A 23,099-nucleotide genomic window follows, 5' to 3' on the forward strand; every position below is an offset into this window, starting at 1 on the left:
GACAGGACGAAAAGACAAGAAAAGACGAAAAGATTTTAAAAAGGCAAAAAAGATGAAAAATGACAAAACGACGAAAGGACAAAAAGAAGAAAAGACAAAAAGACGAACAAGCGAAAAGATAAACAGACAAACAGAAGAAAAGAAGAAATGACAAAAAGATGAAAAGGCGAAAAGACATATGTATAAAAAGATGAAAAATGACAAAACAACAAAACGACAAAAAGAAGAAAAGACAAACAAATGAAAAGACAAACAGAACTCAGAAGAAAAGACAAAATGACAAAATGACGAAAAGATAAAAACGCAAAAAGATGAAAAATGACAAAACGACAAAAGGACAAAAAGAAGAAAAGACAAAAAGATGAACAAGCGAAAAGATAAACAGACAAACAGAAGAAAAGACAAAATGACAAAAAGGCGAAAGGACAAAAAGATGAAAAGGCAAAAAAAAACAAAAAGGCGAAAAGACAAAAGTATGAAAAGATGAAAAATGACAAAACAACAAAACAACAAAAAGAAGAAAAGACAAAAAGACGAACAAATGAAAAGACAAACAGACAAACAGAAGAAAAGACAAAATGACAAAAAGACAAAAAGAGACGAAAAGTGAATAGGCAAAAAAGGTGAAAAGACAAAAAGGCGAAAAGACAAAAAGACAAACAGACAAACAGAACTCAGAAGAAAAGACAAAATGACAAAAAGATAAAAAGGCAAAAAGATGAAAAATGACAAAACGGCAAAAGGACAAAAAGAAGAAAAGACAAAAAGACAAACAGAAGAAAAGACAAAATGACAAAAAGGCGAAAGGACAAAAAGATGAAAAGGCAAAAAAACAAAAAGGCGAAAAGACAAAAGTATGAAAAGATGAAAAATGACAAAACAACAAAACGACAAAAAGAAGAAAAGACAAAAAGATGAACAAATGAAAAGACAAACAGACAAACAGAAGAAAAGACAAAATGACAAAAAGACAAAGAGAGACGAAAAGTGAATAGGCAAAAAAGGCGAAAAGACAAAAAGGCAAAAACTAAAAGACAATAGTATGATGAAAAGATGAAAAATGAGAAATGACGAAAGGACAAAAAGATGAAGGGACAAGAAGACAAAAGACAAGTATTGAAGTCAAACAGACAAAATGTTGAAAAGACAAAAAAATGAAAAGATGAAAAAATGAAAAAATGAAAAAATGAAAAGACAAACAGACGAACATCTGAAAAGACAAAACAGAAAACAATGAAAAGACCAAAAGACAAAACAATGAAAAGGCAAAAAGACAAAAAGATGAAAAGATGGAATGAAAAGACAAACTGAGGAAAAGATGAAACATTGAAAAGATGAAATAATAAAAAGACAAAACAATGAACAGACAAAAAGACAAACAGACAAAATGTTGAAAAGACGAAAAAATGAAAAGATGAAAGGACAAAAAAGAAGAAAAGATGACAAGATGAACAGACGAACAGATGAAAAGACAAAACAATGAAAAGACAAAAAGAAAATAAGGTGAAAAGATGAAAAGACAAAAGGACAAAAAGAAGAAGAGATGAAAAGATGAACAGAGGTACAGATGAAAAGACAAAACAATGAAAAGGCAAAACAACAAAAAGATGAAACAATGAAAATGTAAAAAATCAATGAAAAGACAAACTGATGAAAAGACGGACAAAAAGACAAAAAGGCAGAAAAAATGACAGGTACATTTTTAATAAATTTTGAGATGCGAGTGACAAATTTTTTTAGCAATTTTTGGTTAATTACTTGTAATCTTTTGTTGACATATTTGGTAAATTACTGGTAATTTTATTTTGATAAATTGCCAACATTTCTTGGTATTTTTTAGTGCATTACTGTTACTTCTGAATTCTTGGTAAATTACTACCAATATTATTTTTGTTGGTAATAAAATTCTTGGAAATAACTGGTATTTTTTGGTGATCACACTGATCACTGGTAAATTTAGGTAATTACTGGTATTTTTCAGTAATCATCTGGTAAATTTTGGTAATTAATGATAATTTTAGGAATTTACTGGTAATTCATTTGTAAATTACCATAATTCTGGTTAAATTTGGTAAATCATTAAACATTGTTGGTATCATGGGGGGAATGTTAAACTTTGGTTAATTTTGGTAAATTCTGGTAAATTACAAGGAAATTTTGGTAAATGACTGGTAAAATTAGAAAAAATCCGGTAACTAAATTACAAGGAAATTTTGGTAAATGACTCGTAAATTTGGAAAAAATCTGGTAACTTTTGGTAATTATGGGTATTGTTGGGTAATTACTGATAGTTTTTGGTAATTTCTGGTATCTTGTGGTAATTACTGGTAATTTTGCATAAAATACTATGAAAAGAAAATGTGAAAAAACATTAATTTAGAATTTAATTTAAAAAAAATAAAAAAATGACCGAAAAGTAATGAAATTTGAATAGAAATAATACATAAGATTCTGTGTGAAAATGTGTTCAAAATGCATGCAAAAACAAGTAAAGAAAATTGAAACCAATCTCTAGAAAGCAGATGAGAATGTGATATGTATGACTAGAAATTGTATAAAACAATGATAAAAAAAAGCATAAACTGATGTAAAAACACCAAAAAAATCTTGAAAGCCGGTATAAAAAATAACCAGAAAGGAATGAACTTTTGATAAAAAAAAGTGAAAAAATTTATTGAATAAAATCATGAGTAAAAGACCATGAAAATTGACGAAAAATGCTCAAATTTTGCTGAAAACTGTGATGAAAGATTAAAATGATGAAAAAATACCAAAAAAAGACCAAAACATAATGAAAATAAACCTAAATAAAGCGTTAAAAACGCATAAACTGATGAAAATTACCTAAAAAACGTGATAAATAGTCACAAAATTAAATGAAAAATCATTTGAATTTACCAAACGGAACCATAAAAAATTGCACGAAAAAGGGTTGAAAATGAAGAATATTACAAATATGCAAATGAAAAATAAAAAAAAAAAAAGAAATTCACCAAAGATTTATGAAATTTCAGTAAAAAACAAAAAAAACACGAAAAAAATTACTGAAAAGTAAATTGATGTAAAAACACAAAAAAAGACAATAATGAAATTCATGATAAAAATTGCCAAAAAAGAGTAAAATTTACTAAACTTGACGTAAGTTGCTTGAAAAAAAAAAAAAAAATGCTAAAAACTTATCTAACATTGATGCAAAGTACAAACAAAAGCAACTTTATACAATTTTATAACAATTCATCAAAAGAGACTTATTTACGTATTTTTTATTTTCTTCAATTTTTTTTTATTCTCAATACTTAATGTACCTACCTAGGTACTTACTTAATAATTTTGACACTTTTTTAAAACGAATTTTTGAAAAAATTTTTCAATGTAGAATTGAGTTATGATTTTTTGGATTTTTAGATAAGTATCATGCGACCTATCAAAATTGATTAAAATTTCGCGAGGATTTCGAATGTTTCGACAAAATTGTTTTTTGAGCATATCTGAAAAAAATTTTGAAGCTAAAATTGAGGCATGATTTTTTGAAGTCTATGCGAGTCATCAAAACAGGTTAACTTTTCGTCGACGTTTTGAATATTTCGACCAACATGTTTTTTGAGCACTTTTGAAGAATTTTGAGCCTAAAATTGAGTCATGATTTCGGGTATTTTATGAGTACATATTTTGAGCCTCAAATTGAGCCATGATTTTCGGAGGATTTTTGGAATTTCGCGAAAATATTCGAAGTTTTGACAAATACATATTTGAGTTTTTTTTTTGGAAGTTTTGATGCTGAAAGAATAAGGATGCAGTTGAGCCCAAAATTGAGTTAATTTGGGGATTTTCCAAAAATGTTTGTACGACTTGTCAAAATGACCTAAAATTTGGCGAAAATCTCAAAATATTAGAATTTTGAGTTCCAAGTTAAGACATGATTTTAGGGAATTTTCCAAAAAATGTCATGCGACTAATCAAAATGGGTTAAAATTTCACGAGGATTTCGAATATTTTGACCAAAATGGGTTTTGAGCATTTCTGGGGGATTTTGAGTACAAAATTAAGTCCTGGAATTCAGGTCATGTGCATGACCTATCAAAACACGTTAAAATTTCGTGAGAAATTACACCATTTAGACGTAATTTAGTTTTGAGTTTTTTTTTTTTTAATTATTATTTGAGCCCAGAATAGAGTGAATTTTATTACGTAAAACAATGATACGAATTTTAAATTCCATCAAAACTGAATCTCTCTCAACATCATTTTTGATCGTTCACCGGTAAACAATACATACCTGCATTGGCGAAATATGTAATAAAAATATCGCCTTTTCACCCACCCCTCCCCTCTTTATCTAATATTAATTACGTGCCGATAGGGGACTTTTTCGTTTCGAATTATAAAATAATTCGCAAAGACGATATAAATTCCCAATAATTATTCACTCAAGTATTCCAGTCTGGTTTGATAATTCGGTATTCTATTAAGTAACTCTAATATACAGAATAATATGAATACGTAATACATAAATTAAAACGTACTTTAGATGCATCGCCGTATGGAAAAAAATTTCCGTATATTTTTTTGAACTCGTCAACGCTCAGGTGACCGCTGGGACAATCTTTTAGAAACCCTCTGTACCAGTCTTGTATCTCTGCATCTGTGAACAATCAAGATAAACACCAATATTATTCAACTCCAACGCACCTACTTTAAAACAGGTCAGGTATAAGTAATTTAAATAAAAATATCATAAAATTGCCAAAAATATTGTTGCATTTTTTTTTCAATTAGGATAGGTAACTTACAAAAACAAGTATTGTTTTCATAAGGTAGGTAGAGGTACGAGTAAAAAATATATTACACAACAATCAAATCTAATTCAATTTATGCAAACTACCTTTGGATATAATTAAATAATAATTTCTCACCTGTAAACTCGGTATTTGCTTTTAAATCTTCTAATACTTCCGGCTTCAGTTTACTATTCTGCTTTCCCATTCTATTGGCTCTATTTCAAAACGTAATTCACCAGCAGCAAATACATACGTCTGCGTACGACATTCACAACTGAAATACAACAAACAAGCAAAAAATACACAATTAATTAAACTCATCTTTCAACCCGAAACACAATAAACCCCTCAATTTCCATCCTTGAATCTGCAGGTATTTACGCTGGCTTTTCAACTCACAAGATATAGTACGACAAATTGACTAGATAATTATCGATTTTTTGATTTAAACAATAATTTTTATTTTACTAAAAATTATACAAAAAATCACTACACTTAGAAAGATGAATATATTAATAATTTAATAACAGAGGGTTCGCTAAATAGTACAGAAGAAGAGAAAAAAAAACGAAAAAAAAAAACACAGAACAGAACTACCTATTTATATGTACGTTGTATCATATTATAATGTTGTCAATGTATATTTTGAATTTTCATTTTTATACAAAATAATAAATAAATGTAAAATATGTGCACGTGTAACGCTGAAGTCACATCCTAAGCCTTTTGTAAATTTGTTTTTTTTTTTTTGAATAATATAAAAAAAAACACCCTATTCTACCACACAGAAACAGAGACAGACAGAAAGAGAGAGAGAGAGAGAGATATGTATATACACAAAGAAATAAAATTGAAAAAAATACGCTTCATCTTTAACGATGTTGTCGGCGGCAAACCGCGGAATGATACGCACAGAATAGAAATGCAGCGATATCGTTTAAAAATACAACAAAACAAAAAAAAAGACTCCGCAATAAATCGATAAAAGTAAAAAAAAAATCATACTTAAAAAAATAATTCAAAAAAAAAAAGGTACTTAGATATATAGCTTACTTCTAGGGGAAAAATGATTGTGGTTATACTTGACGTTTTTTTTTTCAGCACTCTCACATACACCCACACACCACCGCCAAAACCGAATAATTTACCTACCAGTTTTTTTTTTTGGTCGAGATTTTCAAGCAACTTTACATTGTTGTCATTTCTCTCGTACGTGTGCATAGTTTTTTTTTCTTTCGAGTAAATTTGTGGTCCCAGATGATTACATATTTACCTCATCGGATATATTATCTATATAGCCATATCAGTACGTATATTTTGATTTTATATACTGCTTTGTATATCGTCAGCTTGGCGCTTATAAAATTATATAAATTAACGTGTAACTCGTTATTATACTATGTAGATAATACAAATACACAGTCAAAACATAGACTAGAATCATGGTAAACGATAAGTGATAAAAGAGAATAAACTTATAAATTAGAAAAACCTTCGAGATAGGTACATAAGTGTGCTGGAAAAAGATTATATAAAAAACAAGCTGTTCCAAAGGAATTGCATATACAAAATGGAAAAATTAATTTATATAATAAATAATAATGATAAAAAAAAACTAGGTAAACGAAACCAAACGAACGAAAAAAAAACAACAAAAAAAAATATATAGAAGAAGAATCGAAAATCTTACAATTATGTTGTTTCTTTTACTCATTATTAAATTTAACCTGTGTGTCGTATTACGTATTAAATAATAATTGTATGTAAATTGTAAGTAATAGTTTTTTTTCACTCGTCTAATCGAGTATATAAATTACGCTGGATATACCCTTGTGCAAAAATAGTAGGTAAAGGTACCATATTTAACATTATGTACATTCTACGCAGCAACTCTACCTACTTATTTATATACTGTGTGTTCTATTGAAAGAAAACTGCAAAATGTCGCTGAGCAGTCTCACAACTCTTCTCACAACTTCACTCCTGTATAATTTGTTTTGCTCGATTGAAACAAGCTCAACTTAAGTACAAATTATATTTCCAAAACTTCATCGTTATTGATAAGAAAAATGTCGGATTTAATTTATTTCGAGATAGTAACGGTATAATTCTTCGTTGTGGTTGTTTTCAAACCTCGCAACCTTTCAGCAATGATTGTAATTTTCCAAAACTATCGCCTCGAGATCATTATTTTGTTAAAGTATTGATAATGAATATTCACGTTAAATATTTCCACAGGGGAGTTTCACATATCGTTACCTTACAGGTAATTTTGTGCAGTATCCAAAAAAATAATCAGCTTTGTGTGCCACTGATAAGGCTCTGAGATGCCCAGAAATTGAAAATTTGCATCTTGGTGCAGCAAAAGTGAACCACACAAGATGCACAAAGCAAACCAATGTTCAATCAGGACTCGACAATAGTGGTCTGCACCAGCCAGCCTGTAATGCTATGCTGCGAGTGACTCGTGCAATTACTACATTTGAGTCGGGCGCCAATGAAACCGAGCTGGACCCAACACGAATGTAGTGATCATGCGAGTTACTTGCAGCTAGTGTAGTGTTGTGTTCAGGCTCATTTTGGGTTTTCAGGCTGACCCATAAGCCCAACACAATGCTACACTGTGAGTGACTCATGCAATTACTGCATTTGTGTCGGGCGCCAATGAAACCAGGCCCAACCCAACATGAATGTAGTAATCATGAGAGTTACTTGCAGTGAGCGTAGTGTTGTGTTCAGGCTCATTTCAGGTTTTCAGGCTGACCCCTGAGCCCAACATAATGCTACGCTGCAAGTGACTCGTGCAATTACTACATTTGTATCGGGCGCCAATGAAACTAAGCCAGACCCAACATGAATGTAGTAATCATGAGAGGTACTTGCAGTGAGCATAGTGTTGTGTTCAGGCTCATTTCAGGTTTTCAGGCTGACCCGTGAGCCCAACACAATGCTATGCTGCGAGTGACTCGTGCAATTACTACATTTGTATCGGGTGCCAATGAAACTAAGCCAGACCCAACATGAATGTAGTGATCATTCGAGTTACTTACTTGCAGTGAGCGTAGTGTTGAGTTCAGAGCTGTGGGACCAAAATGATTTTGGAATTGGATTTTGGTTTTGGGATTGAAATTTTTTCATTTCAGGTTTGAATTCGTTTTGGAATTTGTTATTCAAATTTTCATTTCGGTTTCAGGATTTGTTTTGGGATTGAAAAATTTGTTTCGGTTCCGGGTTGAATCGGTTTCGGGTTGAATCGGTTTCGGTTTCGGGATTTTCATTTCAACCAATTTTAAGCCCAAATTCACTAATGGACCTTGCAGGGGTCCAAAAAAATGGGAGGTTTTGACGTGAAAAATCCAATGGTTCGATTATTTTAACGTTTTATGTGCATATTTTGCTGATTTCGTCGAGTAATTCTTATTGTAATTTGAATGACTTACGATAAATGATGTAAAATGACCATTTTTCATAATAAAATTGCGGAAAAAATGCGAAAATTGAAATCCCGAAACTGAAACAATTTTGTTATTGTTTTGATTCTGGGATTGTTTCGGGTTCAAAATTATATCGGTTTTGGGATTTTTTCAGTTTTGGGATCAAGAAAAATAACGATTTTGGTTTTGGGATTGGTTTTGGGATCTGATTTAAATCAGGATTTAATCGGTCCCGGTTTCGGGATCATTTTGGTCCCACAGCTCTGGTTGTGTTCAGGCTTGTTTCGGGTTTTCAGGCTGGCCCATGCAGACTGCTACTTGACAAATCCTTCTGGACATATCCAAACCTTATCAGCAATGTGTAAGATTGTAATTTTTTTCATGGACATACACAGATTTCCCTTCAATTCAAAATAACAACATTTTTTCTACAGTTCTTCATGTACATTGGATCAAGAATGGTAAACAAGCGGTCATTAAGGTGTTGAACAAATGTGTCAATTGCAGAAGGGTCGACAATGGTGGTCTGTTTCTCATACTAGATCTTTTTCTTTTTCCTTCCAAAAATTGTTCTTTGCACTTATAAAAAGATCATTCCTGAATAATGCTGCACATTTAAAAAAAATTCAAGTCGTTCATTGATCACCTGAGCTAATTCACCTTGAACTTGTCAAAAGTACGCACAATGCAGAATTTTTAATCATTTTTTGTCCTTTTATTGCAGAGAGAACCGTGCCTAAAGAGATCATTTCTAATGATGCTGCTCAATTGAAAAAATTGAAATTGTTCATTGGTCACCTGAGCTAATTCATCTTGAACTTGTCGAAAGTACGCACAATACAGAATTTTCAATCATATTTTGTTGTCATTTTACTGCAGAGAGAACTGTGCCCAAAAATATAATTTCTGATAATGCTGCGCAATTTAAAAATTTTAAATCCTTCATTATGAATACCTTTGGAGAGAATATTTGAAAAGGAACAACAAATCTGTTTCTTTTCCGCTTGAAAACAGTATCAATTGCATTTAACCAAAAAATGTACCAAAAAATCGGTCTCTGGTATGCTCAATTTTGAAAATTTAACCTCCCCCCTCCCTTCAAACAATGAAATATGATCCTATACGCACTCAAAATTCAATATTTTCCATTTGTGGAGGGGATGGCACAAAAGTTTTGAAATTTTCACTGAAAACTGTCGTCAGATATGTGCGAACCTATGTGAATGTGTAAATTCTGATAAGAAGGGGAGGGGGGGGTTGAAACCATCAAAAAAAATTATTCAACAGATTTTTTTCATAAACTGGAAATTTTTGGATCATTTTGGGAAAAAAACTAGAATTTTTTCAACCCAATTTTTTTTGGGGGGGGGTTGAAACCATCAAAAAAATTCTTCAACAGATTTTTTTCATAAACTGGAAATTTTTGGATCATTTTGGGAAAAAAACTAGAATTTTTTCAACCCAATTTTTTTTAGACAATTTTATTTGAAAAAAAAAACTGGAATTTTTTGGATTTTTTTGAAATAAAGCTTGAGAATTTGGGAAGATACCAGAAATCTGCAACTGGAACCAAAATTCCAAATCAAAAAGGTTTTGAATCGGAATTCTGGTTCTTATTTGTCGTCTGTTGCCTTCTAAAATTCTCAAAAACTCATTGTTATAAAAATGTTATTTTTAAAAAAAAATTGGAATTCTTTCAAAAAAAAAACTAAGATTACTTGCTTTTGAAAAAATTGCATTTTTTCCTAAACCAAAAAATTTTTTTCAATTTGGTTGTTTCAGTTTTTTTTTTTTTTTTACTAGACTTTCTGGAATGCTTTAATCTCAATTTTTAAAAAATGGATGTAAATTCCCCCCCCCCCTCCCAAATTACTCAACTTTTGAGAATTTTTTCAAAAAAAAAAACCAATTAATTATTTGCTTTTAAAACCTGAAATTTCCGGTATTTTTTGTTGAAAAAACAATGGAATTTTTTGAGGAGAAAAAAAAACAAAACTCAATTTTTTTTCAATAATTACTTAAGTAAAATATTTTTTTTTTTAAATTTTCAAAAGAATTTCTTTAATTGTTATTTTTTATTTTAAATTTGATTCATTTTTGAAAAAGAAAATGGAATTTCCAGTTGTTTTTTGTTGGAAAAAAAACTATAATTTTTTCATAAAAAAACAAGTATTTAAAAAAAAATTTCAAAATTACAATTTTTTTTGAAAATGTAATTTCCCTCCTTTGGATGTACCTTCGGAACTTAAATTTTTTCCGAATGACTTCCAACTCAAAATGAAGGTCTGCATTGAATTTGGTCAAAATCCCACAATTTTTTTCGCCATCCACCCTAATGAGCATATTTTACAGAAAAATATAAAAATTGAGAGAGATATATGGGTTTAAATCTTCTACATTTCGTATCCTCTTCAATTAAACACCAAAACAAATTTTTCACACCATTTGGTGGAACTTCTCATGCTCTATAATCAAATTATTCAACAATTTGGCGAAGTTTACCATACTCTATACTTCATTTCAAAGATTCCTCGCTCAATTCCAACCATCAGTTTTTTTTTGGTCAGCTATTATTCCACTCTTTCCAAACTCCCAGCCCTGCAAACTCTTCAAAACACCTGGAATTCGAGTTTGCCACTGCCAGCCAAATTTTCATCACCTCTACGAGTAAAAACAGAACACACGGTATATAATGCAAAGCATTCGTGTAAATCGATAAATAAAAAAACAAAATATTGAGCCTTCTTACAACTTAATCGAGCTTAAAAGATTCGTCGTTTGGCGGATATACACAAGTAAAAATGGTGTTGTTGCGATATAATTTACACAGCACAATTGCAATATAGGTACAAGTGAGCCAATAGTACTCCAGTGTTCGCCAAATGCAGCAAGTATCCTACATCCATGATATCCTGTCTGTTACATAAATATCGATACGTTACCTCAAAATTCAACCGACTCGACTGATTCTGATTCTCGACAATACTATGAATTTTATTCCTTAACGAATCGAAACAAAAACCTCCGCCAGGTACCTTTCAAAATACCCGCATTTACTCTCTAAATTGCTCTTTACCCAGCACTACCACCACCACCACCAACCAAATAACCAAACAAGCAACCAAGACAATAGAAACAAGCCAAGCGTACCAACGTTAAATTTCACCATGCTCATTGCTCGTTGCTTGGTTATAATTTCCAAAAACAAATACACGCGGAGCGAAACTTTCCCAGGAGTAGGAGGGGGTGGGGGGGAGGTTTAAACTGCACTCAAAAGGTATCTCTAGCCCGAGGTACACACTGGCAGCAGAACAGGTAAGTAAATACTCGTTAAATATTTGGCGAACGATGACGACTTGGTAATCAGCGTAACTCTGTACCTTTGTTCTTTAGCATACGGATTTCGAATATTTACCAACTAATATTTTCTCATGGCTTTGTGCGATCGTAGTAGTAGTAGTAAAATAAAATACAAAAATATCTAAAAAAAAAAAAAAAAAGGTAAAAGTCGATCGAATAAAAAGGTCTGAAAAATTTATCCAATAAAATTCCTACCTTAACGCGATTACCATACTGAATATTAAAAATCAATCGAAAAGCCGAATAAATTAAATGCCTAAGTTAGTGAAAACGGAATGCAATGAACTTGTGCGATTAATACGCTGAATTTTTCCGGCAATCGTCCAACAATATCGTATAATAATTTCGAAAAAGAGACGTCGAAAGGGCAAAAAAAGAGAAAACATCAAAAACTGAATGTATCCTCTTGAGAAACAATGAAACTTTATAATCCCATATCAATAAAATCACCTATCATTTTTTTGGTCGATTTTTTCTCCCATTTGGAAATTTGTGACGAAAGATCGCTGACAATGAACGAAAATACGAGTAATTGGATATGTAGCTGACGAGAGAGAGAGAAAAAAAATGATGAAAGTTTCACTTCTTTTGCAGGTATTCTCGCGATTAAATAAAATACCCAGATGTATATAAATTATTCAAACGTTATTACGTATCGAGTTAATTTTTATCAATCAATTAAAAATACTCGTATTCGATTACGATTAAATAACACAAAATTTTCTCGCGATTTCAGACCTTCGTAGTTTCGATAACGTTATCGTCGATAAGTAAGTATGTCGAGAATGTAAACAAAAATAACGAGAATTCCGCGAGACGCTCGAGCAACAAAAGGTGGGCGAGGAAAAATTCCACATCGAGTTATTTTCTTAAAGGTGTCTCAGAAATACTGCATTTTCCGTTGCAAAGAATTGGAAATGATGTAGAATTGGGTGAAAATAGCGAAACTTCGACGATTCGACGAAGAAAGATGCTCGAGAATTTTGAAAACCAGTTCAATGATGCCCAAACAATTTCCACCAATTTGATTATAGGTGGAATTGAAAAAAAAAATCTGAAATGTCTCTGAAACTGGCAAGAAATTAATTAGACGGTTCAGTGGTTTCCAAAATCTCCAGAGTCGAGAAAAAAATCTACAAAACTGAACCTGAAGAGAGCTGAAAATTATTTGGATATCAATAAGGTGGGTATTCTTTGAAACCGGTTCAGTGGTTTCCAAAATCTTAATGGAAAAAATTTAGACACGAAGAGATCCCAAACTAAAATCTAAAGATAGTCAGAAACCAGTTCGTTGATTATTTCGTTCAAGTATTTTTTTAAACCGGTTCAGTGGTTCCCAAAATTTTACTAAAAAATGAAGACACGAAAAAATTCCACATTGAAATCTGTTCAGAGGGTCAGAAATTATTTGTCATTTTGATCGCGTACTTTTAAAATCGGTTCAATGGTTCCCAAAATTTTAATTGAAAAAAAAAAACATGAAAAAATCTCAATCGATTGGAAATCAATTCGTTATTTTGTTCGAGATGTATTTTTGAAACAGGTTCAGTGGTTCCCAAAATTTTGCTAAAAAATAAAGACCAGAAAAAATTCCAAGTTAAAATTATTTGGAGTGAGTTGAAAATTATTTGTCATTTTGATTGAGTACTTCTGAAACCGGTTCAATGGTTCCCAATTGAAAAAAAAGACATGAAAAAATCGCAAATTATCAGAAACCAATTCGTTATTTTGTTCGAGATGTATTTTTGAAACAGGTTCAGTGGTTCCCAAAATTTTACTAAAAAATAAAGACAAGAAAAAATTCCAAGTTGAAATTATTTGTCATTTTGATTGAGTACTTCTAAAACCGGTTCAGTGGTTCCCAAAATTCTAATTGAAAAAAAAAATGATCGAGTGCTTTTGAAACTGGTTCAATGGTTCCCAAAATTTAATTGAAAAAAAAGACATGAAAAAATCGCAAATTATCAGAAATTAATTCGTTATTTTGTTCGAGACGTATTTTTGAAACCGGTTCAATGGTTCCCAAAATTTTACTGAAAAATAAAGACAAGAAAAAATTCCAAGTTAAAATTATTTGGAGTGAGTTAGAAATTATTTGTCATTTTGATTGAGTACTTCTGAAACCGGTTCGGTGGTTCCCAAAATTTTAATTGAAAAAAAATGATTGAGTGCTTTTGAAACCGGTTCAATGGTTTCCAAAATTTTGACTGAAAAAAGAGGACATGAAAAAATCGTAAATTATCAGAAACCAATTCGTTATTTCGTTCGAGTAAGTATTCATGAAACCGGTTCAGTGGTTCCCAAAATTTTACCAAGAAATAAAGACAAGAAAAAATTCCAAATTGAAATTCCGAATTGGTTAAAAATTATTTGTCATTTTGATCAAGTACTTTTTCAAATAGGTTCAGTGGTTCCCAAAATTTCAATTGAAAAATGAGCGAGTGCTTCTGAAACCGGTTCAATGGTTCCCAAAGTTCTAATTGAAAAAAAAGACATGAAACAAATCTCAAATTAAATCCCCAATACGATCAGAAATCAAGTCGTTATTTTGTTCAAGTATTTTCAAAACTGGCTCAGTGGTTCCTAAAAGCTCCTCCAAGAATAAGACGAGAAAAAATTTCAAATCAAAACCCGAAGAAATCGAATTTTGTTTTGTTTTGTTTTGTGTACTCTCGAAATCGGTTCAATGCTTCCTAAACTCTTCGTGAAAAATGAAGACACGAATAAAATTACAAGTCAAAACCTGATGAGGGCCAAACCCAATTCATTTTTTCTTGCTCGAGGGTTTTTGAAACCGGTTCAGTAGTTCCCAAACTGCCCACGAAAAATAAAGACCAGAAAAAAATCTCAAACTAAAACTGAAGAGGGCTAAAAATCAACTCATTATCTTATTCCAGTAATTTTGAAACCAGTTCAGAGGTTCTCAAGCTTTTGAAACTGGTTCAGTGCTCCCTAAAATGTCCATGAAAAATGAAAGTAAAAACATAAGGAGGGTCAGAAATAAATTCAGTGCTTTTGAAACCGGTTCAGTGGTTCCCAAACTGTCCACAAAAAATACAGACAAGAAAAAAATCTCAAACTAAAACTGAAGAGGGTAAAAACTCAATTCATTATCTTATTCCAGTAATTTTGAAACCAGTTCAGTGGTTCCCAAGCTTTTGAAACTGGTTCAGTCCTTCCCAAAATGCCAATGAAAAAAGAAAACACGGAAAAATTTACAAGTAAAAACCTGAGGAGGGTCAAAAATGAATTCAGTGCTTTTGAAACAAAATTGAAGAGGGTAAAAACTCAATTCATTATAAGCATTGTTGCAGATCCATAGAATTCCAAAGACCGAAGAAAATAATCATGAAACAGAATCCGAAAAGGACTGAAAAATTGTTTGGACATTGAACTAATGTATTTTTTGAAACCAGTTCAGAGATTAACAAAATATCCATAAAAAAATAAAGGAAAGAAAAAATTCCAAATTAAAACCCGAAACGGTCCAGAAATCGATTCGATGTCTGGTTCAACCGCCCAATTTTAAAACTGGTTCAGTGATTCCTAAAATATTCATCAAAATTGAAGGGCGAAAAAATTTCAAATCAAAGTCTCAAGAGTTACAAATTAGTTCATTTTTTTGTTCTAGTACTGCTGAAATCGGTTCAGTGGTTCCCAAAATATCCATAAAACATTAAAAACAAGAAAAAAATCTCACGTCAAAATTATGAAGATGTTCATTATTTTTTTGACTAGTTTCAAAACTGATTCAATGGTTCGCAAAATCTTCAATTAAAAAAAATAAAGACCAAAAAATCCCAAATTAAAATCTGAAGAGGTCCTAAATCAATTGATCATTTCGGTGGAGTATTTTTGAAACCAGTTCAATGGTTCCCAAAACGGAGACGAGGAAAAACCTAATTAATTTTCCATCCTTCTTTTTACGTCAGCATAATCGTCTCACTACTTTCACCCATTTTCGAATCATTTGCAACAAGGAAAACTTTTGAGACACCCTGCGAAGACGATACATTTAATTTGTCCAAAAAAAGAGGGGAGGGGATCAGATAAAACCCGAAATTATTGTCTCGAGTCGAATTTTGGCAGCCAAAATATACCTTCTTACAAGCACAATAACCGCATCATAAACAATAACAAAAAAAAATTCGAAAAAAAAAAACAAAAACAAAACCAAATAACCCAAAACAACGAACACAAGTCACCTATCAACTCAATCTATCATATCGATTAACCATAACATTAATAGAAGAAAAAAAACGTAACTATGTATAACGTAGCCAAGCGATCGAGAGAGAGATAGAGAGAGAATTCAATGAACAACGAACTAATCGTAATTGGAAAAAAGGGGGCGGGGGTATATAAGGGGCGATGGGGGGCAGGAAAAATAATAATAATAAAGAGGGGACGAAGAAGGAGGGAGGAAAAAGGAGAAAAACAACGAACGAAAAACTTTGTAAACAGCGAAAAAAATTCGAAAACATTTAAAACAATTAACGATAATAACTAAAGGTTGGTACAGCGAAGAATTACTCCGTTTGCGTCGTCGGATGTTGGTAGATTCGTCTTCGAGTTGTTATTACACGAGTACGTAGTAGTTATACTTAGTTAGGTAAAGGTAGTGTACAAGATTATAAATGTACTGATTACGGTGCCAGCATTTTGGATAATTCTTCGTCTTGAAGGCAGCCTTTTAAGAATTCCTCTTGAGTTAGTTGGCCGTCGTTGTTTTCGTCCATTTTGGCGAATATGTTTTTGGCTCGTTCTTCGGCCGAGTCGGCCGGTCTGTTAGACGAGCAGGCGCCCAACATGTCGTATATTGCCTGCAATCATAGAAACAGAAAGCAACAATGTAATTATTATCACTTAGGTAGGTCACGTGAATGCATTTATAATAATACCTATAATCTAATTATTTTAATAAATGATAATTTTGGTGAATTTTTAAAAAAAATTACTTAAGCCAAACATGAGAAAAAAATCAAAATTTATCCAAAATGACCTAGAAGTCTGAAATTTGGCATGTACCCTATTTTGAACCTGCCAAATCGATTAGAAACGGTTTCAAACCGTTTTAGCAGTTCTACAGCCTCCAGCAGATTTTTGAAAATTCAGATTTCCACAAAATTTTATCAAAAGATGTTGGAAATTCGAAATTTACGCTGCGTTCCAACTTGAACACGTAATTATGTCGACTGCTGGCGAGTTCAAGTCATCTTAGAGAGCCTCCAGCGACTTTTTGGAAATTTTTGGAGCCTCCAGTAGATTTTCGAAACCTTGAAATTTCTACACAATATCATCGAATGCAGTTGGAAAGTCGAAATTTATCCTGAAAACTGATTTTTATAAGCTATGAAGTCGACTGTAGGTAGATTTCAAGTCGTTTTGGAGCCTCCAGCTACTTTTTTGGAAATTCATGGATCCTCCAGGAGATTTTTCAATGCTCGAAATTTCCATGAAATATTACCAAACAGAGCTGGAAATCCAAAATTTACCTTCTAACAAGTCTACTGCAGGTCGGTTCAAGTCATTTTGGAGCCTCCAGCGAATTTTTGAAAATTTCTAGAACCTCCAGCAGATTTTTGAAACTTGAAATTTCAAAAAAAGATGTCATCAAATGGAGTTGAAAAACCTAAATTTACTCTGCTAACTAATTTCGATACGTTACAAAGTTGACTATTGGAAATTTCAAGCATCGAAAATTCACTGGAGGCTCCAGTAATTTACAAAAAGTTGCTGGAGGCTCCAAAACGACTTGAAATCTACCTGCAGTCGACTTGATGGCGTGTTGAAATTGGAATGCAGAGTAAATTTTGATTTTCCAGCTGCATTTTATGAAATTTCATGGAAAATTTGAGCTTTGAAAAGTCTGCTGGAGGCTCCAGTAGTTGTCAAAAAGTCGCTGAAGGCTCAAAAAAGACTTGAAATCTACCTACAGCCGATTTAAAAGTAAATTTTGAATTTCCAGCTGCATTTGATGAAATATCATGGAAAATTTGAGCTTTGAAAAGTCTGCTGGAGGCTCCATTGGATCCCAAATATTTAGTTACTGGAGGCTCCAAAACGGCTTGAACTTTACCTGCAGAGTAAAAATGGATTTCCTCCTCGTTGATAAAATTTAATGGAAAGTTTCAGCTTTGAAAACTCTGCTGGAGGCTCCAGTAGTAGTCAAAAAGTCGCTGGAGGCTCAAAAAAGACTTGAAATCTACCTACAGACGACTTAAAATTGGAGTGCGGAGTAAATTTTGAATTTCCAGCTGCATTTGATGAAATTTCATGGAAAATTTAAGCTTTGAAAAGTCTGCTGGAGGCTCCAGTAGATTCCAAAAAAGGTCAATGGAGGCTCCAAAACGACTTGAAATTGACCTGCAGAGTGAAAATGGTTTTCCAGCATGTTGGTAAAATTTTATGGAAGGTTTCAGCTTTGAAAAGTCTGCTGGACACTCCAGTAGTTGCCAAAAAGTCGCTGAAGGCTTCAAAACGACTTGAAATCTGTCTGTAGTCGACTTGATGACGAGTTAAAAATGGAGTTCAGAGTAAATTTCGAATTTGCAGCTGCATTCGATGAAATTTCGTGGAAAATTTGAGCTTTGAAAAGTCTGCTGGAGGCTCCAGTAGATTCCAAATATCTGGTCACTATGGAGACTCCAAAACGCCTTGAAATTTACCTGCAGAGTAAAAATGGATTTCTTGCTCGTTGGTAAAATTTTATGGAGAATATGAGCTTTGAAAAGTCTGCTGGAGGCTCCAGTAGTTGTCAAAAAGTCGCTGGAGGCTCAAAAAAGACATGAAATCTACCTACAAGGCTACAGCCGACTTAAAATTGAAGTGCGGAGTAAATTTTTGATTTCCAGCTGCATTTGATGAAATTTCATGGAATATTTGAATTTTGAAAAGTCTGCTGGAGGCTCCAGTGGTTTCCAGGTATTTAGTTACTGGAGGTTCCAAAACGACTTGAAATTTACCTGCAGAGTAAAAATGGATTTCCTGCTCGTTGATTAAATTTTATGGAAAGGTTCAGCTTTGAAAAGTCTGCGGGAGGCTTCAGTAGTTGTCAAAAAGTCGCTGGAGGCTCACAAAAGACATGAAATCTACCTACAGCCGACTTAAAATTGAAGTGCGGAATAAATTTCGGATTTCCAGCTGCATTTGATGAAATTTCATGGAAAGTTTGAGCTTTGAAAAATCTGCTGGAGGCTCCAGTAGATTCCAAAAAGGTTACTGGAGGCTCCAAAACGACTTGAAATTCACCTGCAGAGTAAAAATGCTTTTCCTGTTCGTTGGTAAAATTTTATGGAAGGTTTCAGCTTTGAAAAGTCTTCTGGAGGCTCGAGTAGCTGTCAAAAAGTCGCTGGAGGCTCCAAAACGACTTGAAATCTACCTGCAGTCGACTTGATGACGTGTTGAAATTGGAATGCAGAGTAAATTTTGATTTTCCAGCTGCATTTGATGAAATTTCATGGAAAATTTGAGCTTTGAAAAGTCTGCTGGAGGCTCCAGTAGATTCCAAATATCTAGTCACTGGAGGCTCCAAAACGGCTTGAAATTTACCTGCAGAGTAAAAATGAATTTCCTGCTCTTTGATAAAATTTCACGGAAAAATTGAGCTTTGAAAAGTCTGCTGGAGGCTCCAGGAGGTTCCAAAAAGTCACTGGAGGCTCCAAAACGACTTGAAATTCACCTGCAGCCGACATCATAATGTATTGAAATTAGTTTATAAAATAAATTTCGGATTTCCAACCAAATTCGATGACATTTTTTCAAGTTTCAAAACTATGCTGGAGGCTCCAGAACTGCTCAAAACAATTTGAAACCGATTCCAATCGATTTGGCACGTCGAAAATAGAGCATTAAGCCAAATTTCAGCTTTATAGGTCACTTTAGTAAAATTTTGATTTTTTCCCTCATTTTTGGCCTAAATTTGATTTTCAAAATTTCACCAAAAATCGAAAAATGCACTTCAGCACTTGAAATTATAGCTTTTGATGAATTTTTGCACGCCTTTTCGATCCAGTTTTGTCCAGTTCAAAAAGTTTCGCTCGAGTCCTATGTTGGAAAGCAAAATGTGCGATTTTGGTTGACCTGTCAATCAAAATGACCGCCATTTTGTTAGTACAGCCAATTTTTTTTTCGACAAATTTGCTTCAAAATGTTCATTAGGATGTCCTCTTTGAGAAAAAAGTAGTCACAGATGATTCGGGGGGGGGGGTGCAATTACTCCTATTGTCTTATGGCCGGGAAAAAGGATTTTAAAATTTTTAACAGCTCAGTGGAACCTCAAAACTAATCTTAAATTTCGAAGGCAACACCCTAGGTCGATGTCTGATCTCAAAAACTGTCCATCGCAACATGGTCAAATTTTCGCAAAAGGCTCGAAAATCTTCACAATACGATACCAAGTTCACCTTTTTCCAGCTCCTTGGCTCAATTGTCGAGCTAGATAAATTCACATATACGTTTCGCAGCTGCGCTTAGTCTACTCCTATAGTTCTCGCAGCAGCAAACTTTCATTAAGTTGGCCAGCGCAGTTAATTTACAAACGGACAGGTTTATTTTACGATAGCTAGGTCGTTATGAACGAGCGCCATGGTCATAGGTCAGGCAACTTGCGGCACAACGCACCGGCAGAGTAGTTATATCTTCGCAATTTTACGACCCTCTTTCTCTCTGTCTACGAGAGTATTTTTGCCTGGGCTTATACTCGTACATATGAGCTCGCTGCTAGGTAAGGTAGGTACTTAGGTAGGTACGTGATATACGAGCCCACGTAAACGAAAAAAATTACGCAATTAGTTTTTCCCCTTATTTAACTCATCCTGAAGCCTACTAGACTCGCTCGCGTAATGTAAACTTTCCTCGTCACTTTTCTTTTGCTCGACAACCGAACTAAATTACTTCTACTTTACACGTTGTATAGAGCTCGCTTTGTCCTGATGAAACTCCTTTAACGAGACCAAAAATTACTCCTGTCCTGTTTCTGTACCACGTACCTACGTACTACGTAGTACATACTATTATAACATACGAGTACATACATGAAACGAAACCATCAAAATCGTCTCTTCTTCCTATGGTCAGTTTTCTTTACCCAGGTACGAAAATTGAGGCAATTTATCAAGAATAACGCGTATATTAAGCGACTAGGTATATCTTTCTTTATTCTTTTTTTTTTTTCGTACTCCTAACGTTTTCATCGTGTATCGTCTCCTCGTCTCGAGCTAACCGGACGACGACGAAAGAAAAAAACCTAATATTTTATACTAACCAGCACCGAAGAAAGTTCGTTACATCGTCGACAAGGTTTTATGAAAACCTTTCATAGCATAGTGTGCTCTCGTGTGTTGGTGATTTTCATCGTAAAAACCACCAATACACGTACGAGTATGAAAGATGAACATTGTACGCTTATGTTATGTCTCATTTATCAATCTGTTCCAACATATTGGATGGGATTTTCGAAAAAAAAATATCGGAATTTAAATCAAGTACCTGCTCCAAGTCGAAGGTACTTTATTTCACATATTTTATGCACACAGGCTCAGATACTTTCCTACTCGTGCTGAAGGAACATGTTGTGCCCAAATGAATCGACCTCTACTTTAATCGCCTCAGATAATGTGCTAATTTAGGTACCCTATAAAATGGTGAAACCAGCCATTGCAGCTGAAATTGAGTCGGAGATGGTTTAAAAAGTTACCCATCTGATGTAAAAACTCGCTATTCAAATTTTTCATCCCTTCCCCTCCCATTACAGAGATATACTGCTCCCGAATATCAAAACTTCAAGAGTAGGTCCTTTTTTTTTTCTTCAAAATCGCAATACCTAAAGCCTTGGTTTTGTGGTACCTAAATTGCGGAAATTACCTTTTTTTTTGGCAAAATCAAGGGGAAAAAGTCTTATATTTTGCCAACACTTTTAAAATGTTCAATAACCAAAAAAAGTCTTGTTTTTCACGCTTGCAAAAAGGGATTGATTTTTTCAATCAAAATATTTTTAAAAACACTCACGCATTAAGAACGAGAAGACCGACTTTTCTTCAGACACAAATCTTTTACGAACAAATTGAGTCACCTTTTTTGGAAACATATTTTGTACAGCAATAATTGATCTGTTTAAATCGAATCATTTACATACAAACGATTGGTGATTAAATAAATTGATTGCTGACTTGGTGAATCATTCGCGAACGAATTGAAAAATTGTTGGTGAATCCTTCCCGAATGAATTATTTATCAATTTTTGGCGAATCATTCGCGAACGAATTGATTTGTATAAGTGACTCATTCCCGAACTAATCGATCCATTACTTACCTCAATTTTTAATGAATCATTCGCGAACGAATTGAATCGTATAAGTGACTCGTTCACGAACGAATCGATTCATCTACTCAATTTTTGGTGAATCATTCGCGAACGAATTGATTCGTATAAGTGACTCGTTCACGAACGAATCGATTCATTTACTCAATTTTTGGTGAATCATTCGCGAACGAATTGAATAATTTTTGGTGAATCATTCGCGAACGAATTGAATAATTTTTGGCGAATCATTCGCGAACGAATTGATTTGCATATAAGTGACTCGTTCACGAACTAATCTATTCATTTACTCAATTTTTGGTGAATCATTCGCGAACGAATTGAATTCTATAAGGGACTCGTTCACGAACGAATCGATTCATTTACTCAGTTTTTGGTGAATCATTCGCAAACGAATTGAATAATTTTTGCTAAATCATTCGCGAACGATTTGAATCGTATAAGTGACTCGTTCACGAACGAATCGATTCACTTACTCAATTTTTGGTGAATCATTCGCGAACGAATTGAATAATTTTTGGCGAATCATTCGTGAAAGGATTGAATCGAATAAGTGACTCGTTCACGAACGAATCGCTTCATTTACTCAATTTTTGGTGAATTATTCGCAAACGAATTGAATAATTTTTGGTGAATCATTCGCGAACGAATTGAATCGTATAAGTGACTCGTTCACGAACGAATCGATTCATTTACTCAATTTTTGCTGAATCATTCGCGAACGAATTGAATAATTTTTGGCGAATCATTCGTGAAAGGATTGAATTGAATAAATGACTCGTTCACGAACGAATCGATTCACTTACTCAATTTTTGGTGAATCATTCGCGAACGAATTGAATAATTTTTGGCGAATCATTCGTGAAAGGACTGAATCGAATAAGTGACTCGTTCACGAACGAATCGATTCATTTACTCAATTTTTGGTGAATTATTCGCAAACGAATTGAATAATTTTTGGCGAATCATTCGCGAACGAATTGAATCGTATAAGTGACTCGTTCACGAACGAATCGATTCATTTACTCAGTTTTTGGTGAATCATTCGCAAACGAATTGAATAATTTTTGCTAAATCATTCGCGAACGATTTGAATCGTATAATTGACTCGTTCACGAACGAATCGATTCATTTACTCAATTTTTGGTGAATCATTCGCGAACGAATTGAATAATTTTTGGCGAATCGTTCGTGAAAGGATTGAAT

General features: G+C 33.2%; 2 protein-coding genes across 3 annotated transcripts in view; both read right to left on the reverse strand.

Moving 5' to 3' along the window:
* The window catches only part of Nca (neurocalcin homolog), a 392,453-nt gene that overhangs the window by 3,108 nt on the left and 366,246 nt on the right, over positions 1-23,099 (reverse strand). Inside the window, exons 2-3 of the mRNA XM_065364140.1 lie at positions 4,914-5,052; positions 4,524-4,642 (exon numbers count right to left, since the gene is read on the reverse strand). Of these exons, the coding sequence (XP_065220212.1) occupies positions 4,524-4,642; positions 4,914-4,983 (189 nt within the window). The 5' untranslated portion in view covers positions 4,984-5,052. The remainder of the gene's footprint in view (positions 1-4,523; positions 4,643-4,913; positions 5,053-23,099) is intronic.
* The window catches only part of LOC135845532 (neuronal calcium sensor 2), a 383,834-nt gene continuing 365,949 nt past the window's right edge, over positions 5,215-23,099 (reverse strand). For both annotated transcript variants that reach the window (XM_065364141.1, XM_065364142.1), the window contains one exon: positions 5,215-16,395. In XM_065364141.1, coding sequence (XP_065220213.1) covers positions 16,219-16,395 — 177 coding nt within the window. In that variant the 3' untranslated portion in view covers positions 5,215-16,218. The remainder of the gene's footprint in view (positions 16,396-23,099) is intronic.

The sequence above is a fragment of the Planococcus citri genome, chromosome 4, assembly GCF_950023065.1.
Source record: "Planococcus citri chromosome 4, ihPlaCitr1.1, whole genome shotgun sequence".
In the NCBI taxonomy this organism is placed as follows: domain Eukaryota; kingdom Metazoa; phylum Arthropoda; class Insecta; order Hemiptera; family Pseudococcidae; genus Planococcus; species Planococcus citri.